This window comes from Nicotiana tabacum, chromosome 8 (genome assembly GCF_000715075.1).
Source record: "Nicotiana tabacum cultivar K326 chromosome 8, ASM71507v2, whole genome shotgun sequence".
Classification (NCBI taxonomy): Eukaryota; Viridiplantae; Streptophyta; class Magnoliopsida; order Solanales; family Solanaceae; genus Nicotiana; species Nicotiana tabacum.
Genome location: NC_134087.1, coordinates 77,596,219 through 77,608,747, shown reverse-complemented (window position 1 = coordinate 77,608,747; position 12,529 = coordinate 77,596,219). Strand labels below are relative to the sequence as shown.

General features: G+C 35.8%; 1 protein-coding gene across 1 annotated transcript; it reads left to right on the top strand.

Moving 5' to 3' along the window:
* Positions 1-4,501: 4,501 nt before the first annotated feature.
* LOC107776083 (outer envelope protein 61) lies at positions 4,502-11,988 on the top strand. The gene is made up of 11 exons (XM_016595902.2): positions 4,502-4,840; positions 5,764-5,994; positions 6,801-6,857; positions 6,946-7,074; positions 7,633-7,710; positions 7,824-7,894; positions 8,033-8,076; positions 8,174-8,381; positions 9,146-9,713; positions 10,369-10,512; positions 11,458-11,988. The coding sequence occupies exons 1-11, from the start codon at positions 4,745-4,747 to the stop codon at positions 11,602-11,604; spliced, it is 1,773 nt and encodes a 590-aa protein (XP_016451388.1). The 5' UTR covers positions 4,502-4,744; the 3' UTR covers positions 11,605-11,988.
* The last annotated feature ends 541 nt before the right edge of the window (positions 11,989-12,529 follow it).

Genomic DNA, 12,529 nt, shown 5'->3' with positions numbered 1-12,529 from the left:
TTCACAGACTGTCTAGGAGTACTACAAATAAAGTCTGAAAGAAATAAATACAACAGTCTCTGGAAATACATGAAAGAAACAGGAATAGTAGATAGAAGGAGACGCCAAGGCCTGCGGACGACTGCATGACTACCCCGGATCGCCTGATAAACAAGAAACAGCAATCTCACTGCGGTCCGAAGTCTACCGCATTGGAATATGCACAAAAGAGTGCAGAGTGTAGTATCAGCACAACCGACCCCATGTGCTGGTAATGCCTAGCCTAACCTCGGTGAAGTAGTGACGAGGCTAGGACCAGACTACCAAATAAATCTATGCAATATAGCGTACAAAAATAATAGGAAGCAGATAACAATGATGACAACAATGATCAACCAGTGATATAAATAGCAAGCAACAAGAACACCATAAATGTTTCTCAACAAATAATAAATACAAGTGCAATCAATTAATCAAATCCTTCAAATATAAATTGTTCGCCTATAAATCATTCAAGTAATAATCTCTAAGATAATATATTTTTCAATAAATATATTTCGAATATATTTCCTTCAAATAAATATCTTTCAGATAAGCATCTTTCGATTATAATTCTTTCGAGAAAAGGTCACCTTGTGACACCTCATTTCATAATCATAAATAATATAGGTTTCAACCCACTTTCATATTTTCACGGCACCTCGTGCCCATATTTATGTCACAACCGCACGGACAACTCATGTGCCATTAAATAAAATCATAATATTTTTCCCGGCACCTTGTGCCCACATATTTCTGTCTCACATTGCACAACAATATTCTCATATTACTCAGCTCATAGGTTCCATAACCCGATACAATTAAGAATATTCAAGGAGCCTCATTTGCTTAACATAAAGTAGAGTACAACTTCCAACCCAATTAGGAAATCAACAAGAAAAGATGAAGTTATTTTTTTTGAAATCATTTGATAAAGAAAATACCATTTTCAATTAAAGTACAATATCGAAGGAATCATTACCTTTAATACGAGAAATTAATAAATCAAAAAAATAGTAGAAATTCCTTTTTAAGTAAAGTACAACCTCAAACGGTTTAAGAAAACTTTAGTTGAGAAATCAATTGAGTTAAAAATGTAACAATTCTTGAAATTTGAAGTATTGAACATATTAAAAAAAATAAGGCGAGGTATTGTAAACACTATGGATTCCAACACAAGGGATCACAACAGTAAAGGGATCTAAACAGTTAATACACTTGAATTATTAATAACAAGTAAACACAGCAAACAGAAAGTACACGGCATCACCCTTCGTGTTTTAACACTCTCTCACCAAAACAATACACGACATCACCCTTCGTGCTTTAACACTCTCTCACCAAAATAATACACGGCATCAACCTTCGTGCTTTACACTCTTCCTCACCCAAGCAACAAACACAAGGCAAATAGGGTAAGGGAATCTATAACATCGAAATAAAATCAAGTAATAACGGAAAATCAGTAAATAAACATACATGACAACATAACTCAATTAGAATCAGGAAAAAATCAAGGACAAGTGCATGGCATCACCCTTCGTACTTTTACTCTCGTCCTCACCATAAGGATCAATATAAACTACACGGCATCACCCTTCGTGCTTTACACTCTTCCTCACCATAAAATCAATATAATCGGCATGGAATTGTATATCGTGCGGCACGACATCACCCTTCGTGCTTTACACTCTTCCTCACAAAATTATACACGGCATCACCCTTCGTGCTTTACACTCTTCCTCACAAAATTATACACGGCATCACCCTTCGTGCTTTAACACTCTTCCTCACTCAAACAACAATCACAAGAAATAAGGGCAAGGAAATAAATGAAATCACAATAAAATCCCGGTAAGGGAACAATTGTACAACAATCAAATCCCGGCAAGGGAAACAACATCAAAACAATAACATCCCGGCAAGGGAACAATGATATTTCAACAACATCCCGGCAAGGGAACAATGCTATCAAAACAAACATCCCGGCAAGGGAACAATAATATCAAACAAACATCCCGACAAGGGAACAATAATATCAAACAAATATCCCAGCAAGGGAACAACAATATCAAACAAACATCCCAGCAAGAGAATAATAATATCAAACAAACGTCCTGACAAGGGAACAATGATGATAATAACATATGAAACGCAATAAACCACAACAGAGTCCTAACAATTATAATACAAGACTCACGGGCATGCTTGACACCAACATATAGATACTCGTCACCATGTCTATACGTCGTACTTCACAATTAACATGTAGCAAATAAGACACAACTCCTAATCCCTCAAGCTAAGGTTAGACCAAACACTTAACTCACTTTGCAACCAATTCAAAATTCTAACAAGCCTTTGCATCGCGAATTCGTGCCCGAAATTCTCAATCTAGTCATAAACAATTCGATTCAGTCAATAAAAATTATAGGAATTAATTCTATATGAAATTCTACATTTTTCATTAAAAATCTGAAATTGCACTAAAAATTTACCCATGGGGCCCACGTCTCGGAACCCGACAAAAATTACGGAATATGAAACCTCATCCAACCACGAGTCCAACCATAGCAATTTTACTAAAATCCAACATCAACTCGACCCTCAAATCTTCAAATTAAACCAAGAGGGTTTTCAAGATTTTCCCAACTAAAATCACCAATTAAATGCCAAAACTAGTAATAGATTCGGGTAATCTAACCAAAATTAAGTTAAGAACACTTACCCTGTTGTTTTCTATGAAAAATCTCCCGAAAATCGCCTTTTCCCGAGCTCCAATTTGGTAAAAATGTAAAATGGGATTCATCCCATTTTCCAGAACTTAACATTCTGTCCGGGTACTGTTCACATTGTTCACGGGGTACTGTACACTACTATTCACGGGATACTGTTCACATGGTGTAAAAGAAAATTCAGCAGCCATTTTATATCCGTTAATCTTCCGAAATCCACCCGAGGCCCTCGGGACCTCAACAAAATACACCAACAAGTCCTAAAACATAATACAGACTTAGTCGAAATCTCAAATCGCATCAAATAATGCTAAAACCGTGAATCACACCCCCATTCAAGCCTAATGAAACTAAGAACATTCAACTTCTATATTCGATGCAAAAACCTATCAAATCAAATCCAATTGACTTCAAATTTTGCACACAAGTCACAAATGACATAACGAAGCTATGAAAAATTTCAGAACTGGATTTCGACCCCGATATCAAAAAGTCAACTCTCCAATAAAACCTAAGAATCTTTAGCCTTAGATTTCTAGATTCCGTTAAATAGCGATAACTTAATCTAGGGACCTCCTAATTCGATTTCGGGCATATGATCAAGTCCCAAATTACGATACGGAACTACCGGAATGGTCAAAACTTTTATCCGGGTTTGTTTGCTAAAAATGTTGACCGAAGTTAACTCAGTTGAGTTTTAAAGCTCTAGTTCACAATTTAATCCATTTTTCACATAAAACCTTCAGGAAAATTATACAGACTGTGCACGCAAGTCGAGGAATTATTGATACTGCTTTTTAAGGTCTTAAAAAATACCGAAATGATTATTATCACAAATTTGTGCACATATGTATCTTGCTATAACTATAAGCATGATAATATGATAGCGAGAATACCTCTATGGAGATATTGAAAAGGCTATTCCACGACATTATATGAAGACATTACATTTCTATCAAGAATGATAGTTTCAAGGTGCAACATATTCATTCAAGTTAATATGGCTAATCTATTTATCAAATCTCTACCAACGATCTCTTGAAGATGATGCACAAGATTGGAATGTGAAGACTCAAGGATGTGAATTGATGCTCTCATTATGGGGAGTTAATACGCGTTGTACTCTTTTTTCCTTACAAGGTTTTGTCGTACTGGGTTTTCCTTGCAAGGTTTTTAATGAGGCAACCAAAAGGCGTATTGTTAGATATGTGTACTCTTTTTCCTTCTCTAGATTTTTTTTTTCCACTGGGTTTTATTTTAGTTAAGATTCTAATGATGCACATTATCTGTTGAATAGACATTTAAGGGGGAGTGTTATAAATAGAATTTTATTTATGGTGAATGTCTATATTTAGAGAGATTCTAGGTTTATTACTTGGTGGCTAAGTCACCCTCTCCCTATAAATAGAGGGTTCTATTCCATTGTAAATCATCCTATATCAATAAGAATTCTATTCTCTCTACTTTTCTCTACAATACTCTTGTTTTTCTTTTATTGTTATAACAGAATTTTTTTTGTTTGAAAAAAAAACATTTACCTTAAGGGTATATACTTTCAAAGATGGAGGGGTATGGTCTACCTCAGAATTAGTTAATGGTGTAGATCGTCATAAATAAAAGTTTGAGGGGCATGGTATACCTCAGATTTAGTTAATGGTGTAGCTCGTCAGAAATAAAAGTTTGAGGGCCTTCACTTTCCCTTTAGACCTCTACTAAAAATAAAAATTCGAGGATTCCTTCATTCGTACGTCTCTCTTCTCTTCTGGTGGGCTTCTCTTGTCCTCTTCTTCCTGTGCCGCGAACGGATCACTATCATACACGATCATATATATATATTTAACAACACAACGGTCGGTTATATATAAAACAATTTTGTGAATCGGGTCAAATCTCGGATAAATTTGAAGTTTTTGTCTACCCAACCCTCAAATTTGATTAGGAAATTTAGAAAACAATCAGATTTTCAATTGGTGTATTTCGGGTTAGGGAGAATGTTCAACGGCATGATGGATCCAGAATTGATGAGAATGGCTCAAGAGCAGATGAGTCGCATGTCCCCTGCTGATTTGGCTCGGATGCAGCAGCAGGTTCCTTTAATCTTCCATACCCTTTTAGCTAAATTTCTCAAATTTGAATTCGTAATTCTTTGTAGAAAAGGAATATTTGAATTTGAGTTCTAATTGGTTGCATGAATAAGTTACTGTTATTCAGATAGTATTAAACTTTGAATGACTTTAGCCCCTTTTGGCCAATTTGACGATTTTGAATGATGGGTTACGAAAATTAAAAGAGGAAAACATTAAGGGTTTATTCATCACCTTGCTGATGGGTTAATTAAAAGCATAAGGTGAGGAATAACTTGCTACTGGTGAATTATAGTCAGTCAGATTTAGATCCCTCGAAAAAGGAATAAAAAAGAGTTTTTGTGGATTATTTTGTTTGGTTTGGAAGTTCTGATTTAGTGGCTGGTAGCAGCTAAGGGTTTGGTAGATGGGAGGAGAACCACGAGGTCTCAGGTTTAAATCCCCTTGCAAAAAACACTAGCTGATTTCTTCTCATCTGCCTAAGCCTTAACGGGCAGAGTGGCTGGGTACCTTTGCTGGTTGGAGATTGCAGGTACTCGGTGGAATAGTCGAGCTGCGTGTAAGTTGGCCCGGGCACTCATAACTACAAAAAGAAAATTGATGGTAGTAGCTTGTGTTACTAAATCGAAAAGCTTGTATTACAACTCGAAAAATTACAATGTTTGACAGGTTTGAAGAATAAATTACTGTGTCTTGCGTGAATGGGTCAATTGGAGTTATAAGGACTGGAATAAGTGCAAACTTTTGGTAATGAAATTAGTTGGACTAGTGGACTTCAGTGGCTGAAATATGCTTGCTCCTGATCACCAAGCATTTGTCAGTCTTTCATTTTTTCTTTTGAATTTTTGGAATTGGATCAATCTCCGCTTTGAAATGAATTCAGATTAATTTTTTCTTATTGGCCCTGATACGCTACTCATTTACAGATGATGTCTAATCCTGAGTTAATTAGAATGGCTTCGGAAGGCATGAAAAACATGAGACCAGATGACTTTAAGGTTGCTGCAGAACAGTTGAAGCATACCCGTCCAGAGGATATGGCTGAGATTGGTAAGAAAATGGCTAATGCATCACCTGAAGAAATAGCAGCGATGCGTGCCCAAATGGATGCACAGGTTAAATATGAAATTAGTGGAGCCGAGTTGCTGAAAAAGCAGGTAATTTATTTTGTGTTACACAGATTAAATGCACATTAATTCCATTTATGCAATCATTTGGTTTCAAATGTGTATAATTCTTTTGCTGCACGCTTAGTTCTATCTTGAAATTTTCTGGTACGGATCTGTAAATTGGGGCTTTATAGAGAACATATCCTATCTAACACATTTTTTTAGACTATCTAACACATTATTGGTTAAGAAGTGATAGTTTTTGTTCCTCTTTTCTTTAAAAAGAAAAAATACAAGGCTTAATCTATTACATAATAGACTACAGAATTACTGGAAACATTTACCTATATACCAGATCAATAACTCAATGAGTTCATGTTCATTCTTATGATCAATAAGAAGAGAGTTACTTTCTTTAGAGCATGTGAGCTGGATTTTACATCTTTAATTAGCTGTAGTATCAAACAAGCTTGAACTATCTAATATGTTTTTAAAAATACCATTGCATACAACTCCCTGTCACGTATGGTTATGTAATTCGATAGTTACCTTGCAAAAATTTTCTCTCTTGTCTCTGCATGAGATAAATAATTTCTGACTTGTAAGCTGCAGGTCTAACCGGATTTATGACAGTTATTATATATCTTTACTAAGCAGTTATTTTTGTAACATAATTACCTCTGGTTGGTATGATTTGTGTCTTGGATGCAATGTTATATTCTGTGATACTGCAATAGAATTGGCTGTTGTGACTTTTGATTTAACTGCTAAACACTGAGTATGAGGTACTTGATGGAAGCTTTGGTTTATTTCCCTTTCTAGCTTATTTGAGGATCTCTATGTATAAATGGCAGGGAAATGATCTTCACACCCAGGGAAGGTTTAAGGAGGCCCTGCAGAAATATTCTCTTGTAAGTCTAACCTTTGCCTTTTTGATTTGCTTGTGCCTGCACAAACTTAAGTTTCTGTTCTGATTATTTCTTTTCCTTTCATTATCAGGCAAAGAAAAATCTGTCAAGTATTCCTGCTGCAAAAGGCAGGAGTCTCTCATTGGCTTGTTCCTTGAACATGATGTCGTGTTACTTAAAAACTGGACAATACCATGACTGCATAAAGGAAGGTAGTGAGGTATGGGGGTAATAGATAGTGCTCTAAGTTCGCCTGATTCTGATAGTGCTTCAAGTTTGCCTAACTTTGAGGTTCACTGATTCTAATTAAAATTATATTCTTGCATAACATGGTGGGAGACCATGTGCATCCGGCTCCAATTGTGTTCCTCATTATATATTTGAATATCAATGTGTGGATTTTCTGTTTTAGATGTCCAAGGCTGAGGGTTGTTTATTCTATACCGAAATGAGTTTCCACTTTTCTTCGGGTCTATTCCAGAATAGTGTTCCCTTCTTAAAAGAAAAATGTGATTATATATTTCATAATTTAAAGGTCACTTTTACACTTCTCGCCAAAGAAATTATTCTCGGAAATATCAAAAGAACAACTTAAAGGCCCGAAAGTCTAACTCATTAACGTTAAATATTAAACTTTTTCTACTCTCATCTTAAAACCTATGCCAAGTGAAAACTTGAATTCAAGTCTTATATTAGTTCAGCTTTGAGATTGAACCATACTTGAATATGATTCTCAACTGCACTGTTATGGTGGTTATTTAATACATGGCTGGTGCAGGTTCTGGCATATGATGACAAGAATATCAAAGCCCTTTATCGTAGGGGTCAAGCTTATAAAGAGCTGGGGCAGCTAGAAGTGAGTATTTGTCTACTCTTGTATGACTTTCTCATTGTTCATTCTTTGTTCCAGTCCTTTACAATGTCAGATATTTGTCAACTCTTCTCATTTCTATTTTGAACCATAAACAGGATGCAGTGTCTGACTTGAGTAATGCACATGAAGTCTCACCTGATGATGAAACTATTGCTGATGTCTTAAGGTATTCTTGTTTACACGTTCTACAATAACTGGTAAATGTACGTTCCATGGGGTATCCCTCCATTTTCCTTTTAGATCTGCTGAAATTCTAGTGCGCATCAGCTTTCAGATGCTAAAGAAGTTTTATTTGCTTATTTAGGGGAGTCCAAGAAAGATTGGTGAAAGAAGGTGGTGCTTCAAGACGTATGTTATTTCCACATATCTGTATTTTAGCTGTACTTGGATTTTATTTAAAAATATTCCCATGTTAATTGAACTTGAGTTCTCCTTTCTCGGGCAGGTAGAGGAGGATTGGTTATTGAAGAATTAACTGAAGAAGAACCACCAGTGTCTTCTGAAACCACGGATGGTCAAGCTGCAGAAAGTGTTGCATCACAACCACGAGAAGCGATCAGTCCTCCTAAGAGTCAAAGTGAAATCCTTGGTGGGCCTCCCTTATCAAATTCAGAGTCTTTGGAGGCTTTAAAAAATGACCCAGAATCCATTAGGTTTGTTTCTTGATGTCAGATTTTTATGTCAGAGGTCAATTCCTTATATATTTTATCCTGTCATATTTTAAACGTATATCGGCTTTTGTCTGTGTGGAACTTCTTTTGCTTGTGTTCTTGTCATTTAGTTGAAGAATGGCATATTAACGACCATGACGTTGCAAAATTGCTTCCTTACAGAACTATATGCTATTTGGTACTCTCAAATTTCCCACCCTCTTTTTTCTTTGAGGTTTAGACTATTGATTATGTAGTATGTTCTTCAAATTGCATCTTTCTCTTAAAATTTTTTCATGCACACAGTCCTTAATCTTTTGAATGTTTTTTTTTATCTTGCATCATGAGTGTTGTTGAGTTTATGGGAACCTTATGTTGAAGACTAGAGAGTTACTATAGTTATCAGCGATTAGCTTAGCTTGTTTATTTCATTTTCATACTGCAAAACATAATTAGGCATCTAGGTCATTGGTTTGCTAAGATATGCCATAGGCTAAATCTTGTCTAGATGCAGTGTCTAATATTGCCATTGTCCTTTCTTCCCTTTGCTTGGTGCTGCTGAAAGGTCATTCTTTGTTATGATCAATTTCACTTGCTTAGGAGAAATCCTATGCTCTACACATTGTCCTTTCTTCTTTATAGCAATCATTTCCTTTTTTTTCTTCTCCTTGTATAAGATTGTGTTCACCAATGTTGGCAGTCTTTCTTAGTATAAACATAACTCAGACAATAATGATACACCTTTTAATTCTGTTGTATGGTTGTAGATCCTTCCAGAATTTTATTTCTTGCACTGATCCAGACACCCTGGCTGCCTTCAGTGGCGGAAAAGCCGAAGGCATACCCCCTGAAATGGTGAAGACTGCCTCCAATGTTATTGGCAAGATGTCACCGGAAGAACTACAAAGAATGGTCCAGTTGGCTTCCTCCTTTCAAGGAGAAAATTCGTTTCTTAATAAAGGTTCCTCAGATAACTTTGGGCCTGGTTCGGTTCCTCCAAATGTAACACCCGACATGCTTAAAATGGCAACTGATATGATGGGCAAGATGTCTCCAGAAGAAATGCAAAAGATGTTTGAAATGGCATCTACGTTAAAAGAGAAAAGTCCAGTATCAGCTGCAACAACTATAGATTCTAATGGATCTAGGCCGAATCAGCAGTCAAAGCCTCGAGACACTAGGGAAAGTTTCAAAGTGGATGATAGTGCAAGTGCAAGCACTTCATCTGAAGGGTTTTCTAATTCAAATAATGGTCTTCAATCAAGCTTATCAAGCTCAAATGCTGATCTGCAAGAAGAAATGAGAAACCGAATGAAAGATCCAGCCATGAGACAGGTGTTTACTTTAGTCTTTTCTTGTGCAAATTTGCATATCAGGGGCTTTATTCTTTTTCTTGGTAATGGTATGTATTAGTATTGCCTATATCATTAAAGATCCGACATTCATATTTTCTCTAATGTTCCTACTGCTAACTGAAAATGTCCTGAGTTAAATTTGTAAATACCTTGGTTTCTCCACTAATTTTTTCTGTTTTAATTTCGTTGTAACTGTTTTAAGATACTATTCCACCTTGACTTTTTCAGCAATCCATATTTGAAGAGAATAAGTAAATAATTATGTGAAAAAGCACATGCATTGAGGGCACCATGAGTTCCAATGATAAAAAAATTTCATGATACCCTTCTTCAAATCCTGTTCAGTTAGTAATCATTGCTTGTTTCATTTCTTATTTGTTCTTTATCTAGAATATTTCATCACTTGTTGTGAACTGTCTGATAAAACTTTAAGTCTACTTTTTCTAACAAATACAAATGTGGGGGTTAGTTATACTTCTCTGCCCTTTTACATTTATCCATTTATGAGTGGGTGCTTTTAGAGGGGCTGTGCCTTTAACTACGTCTGCATTTTAGGTGCCTCTACCAGTTTTTATGCTGATGTATCTAGGTCTTCGTTGATTTACTCCTTAACACTTGGTTCCTGAAATTGACAGATGTTCTCTTCAATGATTAAAAGCATGAGTCCAGAGGTGATGGCTAATATGAGTGAACAATTTGGATTGAAGCTCAGTCAGGAAGATGCAGAGAAAGCTCAACAGGCAATGTCTTCATTGTCACCAGATGACTTGGAAAAAATGGTAATTACTCAAATTATGCTGGTGTGATTGTATCCCCCTTTTCTCTGTTCTTCAAAGGAAATTTTTCTTCTGAAGGTCTGCCTTTTTTTTCCATTGAGCCTTTTTGCATTATTATGACACATTGCTAATTCATTATTATGACACATTGTTCTTCAAAGGAAATTTTTCTTCTGAAGGTGTGCCTTTTTTTTTTTCCAGTGAGCGGTTTTGCATTATTATGCCACATTGCTAATGCATTATTAGGACACATTGTTCTTCAAAGGAAATTTTTCTTCTGAAGGTGTGCCTTTTTTTTTTCCAGTGACCGGTTTTGCATTATTATGACACATTGCTAATTCATGTGATTGGCACGTGTAATGCATCTTCCATTAGAACCAATATCTTACTTTTCTCATTAGAACGAAAAGGCCGAAGTCTCTCTTGTGTTGGTCCAAGTCTAAAGTAAATGGTTAGTGAGGTGTGGGAAGTCGTAGGAGAAAGATCTTATCACTAAGAAAGGGAGCACATATGAGTGAAGTGGTGCACATTCTTAAACTCTTTAGATGAGAATGTGTTGAAATCACGTCTTTGGATCATGGGGTTTTGTCATAATTTGGCTTTTATGAGTTGGATTCCTTAATGAAACAAGCACTGGCTATCTTAACTAAATTTCTGACATTTTGCTAGCCATATTGATGTTTAATACTATAAACATTCAAGCATCTTGTTATGATATAAATAGAATATGTAACGGCGAGAATCCACTTGAACAGTAGGCTTGAGTTCTTGAGAAATTTTTCTGAACTTGATTATTTTCTGGGATTTGTAATTGTCTGGTTACTGAGTAGTTTAATTCATCTCTTTGTTTTAAGTTCATGATAACCTCCTATTTTAACCATTGGTAGCTCTAATGTCGTGAGTAATCAACTTTTATACATTTTAAATCCTTTTTTCCGAATATTGTAGATGAAGTGGGCCGATAGAATTCAAAGAGGAGTGGAAGGCGCGAAGAAGACGAAAAATTGGCTCTTAGGAAAACCTGGCATGATCTTGGCTATACTTGTGCTGCTTTTGGCAGTCATCCTTCACTGGCTGGGCTTCATCGGGCGCTAGACTTAACGTGTTAGGCAAAGCCAAAGATTAGTTGACAGAGCCTGCCATTATGACCCATGTTCAACAAGTGGATTAGAGTTTGGGATCCTCGTTATAGTGCACTTAAAATGGGAATTTGTGGATGAAAGTATTACCAGTTGGTTGGAGATGACAGCAGTAATTTTGTTATATTAATTTTCTTCTTTTTCTTTGATTTGGGTGTTCTGATGCAACTTGACAAATTTTTTAATTCGTTTTTTAGGAGTAGAACGCACCATTTCAACATGATTTTTTTTTTTTTTTTTTTTTGTAAAATTTTGTTCTTTCCGGATTCAGAAATCATGAACTGACTTGACATAATTCATAAGTATTACGTACAATATAACATTTCTTTTTGTTTGTTTCTGATTAGTCTCGTCTGATGAAATATTCCCGAGGAGACTCATAATTTTGTCACACTAATCATTTGGCACACTTGTGGCTTGTGCGTTATAGAATTTGTGCGTGTGTATGGGGGGGGGGGGTGTGTTTCAACACCAGGTGTTTGGTATTCATATTAGGATCCTGACTAATCAAATTTTATATTGCGTAAGGTATCCATTAAAGGGGTTAGCGCTCCCTTTCAACAAAAATTCATTCACATAGTTCGAATCAAAGATATAGGTGCTGAAGTCTTTACTAACTCTATAAATAAAGAATGTGGACACTTATAAATGTGGTAAAGTATAATGGCAACTGCATTAGTAGGGCCATTGTGTTTGGTTATTGTTCTGAATATTAAATAGTATAACGACAATGTTATTAAACAAGTATATGACTCAAAAAGCTGATACACTAGTAAAATAACTTATGTTCATAATTGATAAGTAAAAGGAAAACTACTCCATTTGGTGATCTGAAGATGACAAGGAAAATACACCTGCTAATCAGTACATTTCGACACATA

What these genes read in the sequence shown, in the direction of transcription:
- LOC107776083 (XM_016595902.2), top strand. Translation starts at nt 4,745, where the DNA reads ATGTTCAACGGCATGATGGATCCAGAATTGATGAGAATGGCTCAAGAG. An exon ending in ACTATTGCTGATGTCTTAAG is followed by an intron (nt 7,895 to 8,032) that starts GTATTCTTGTTT and finishes TTGCTTATTTAG; the next exon opens with GGGAGTCCAAGAAAGATTGG. An exon ending in AGAAGGTGGTGCTTCAAGAC is followed by an intron (nt 8,077 to 8,173) that starts GTATGTTATTTC and finishes TTTCTCGGGCAG; the next exon opens with GTAGAGGAGGATTGGTTATT.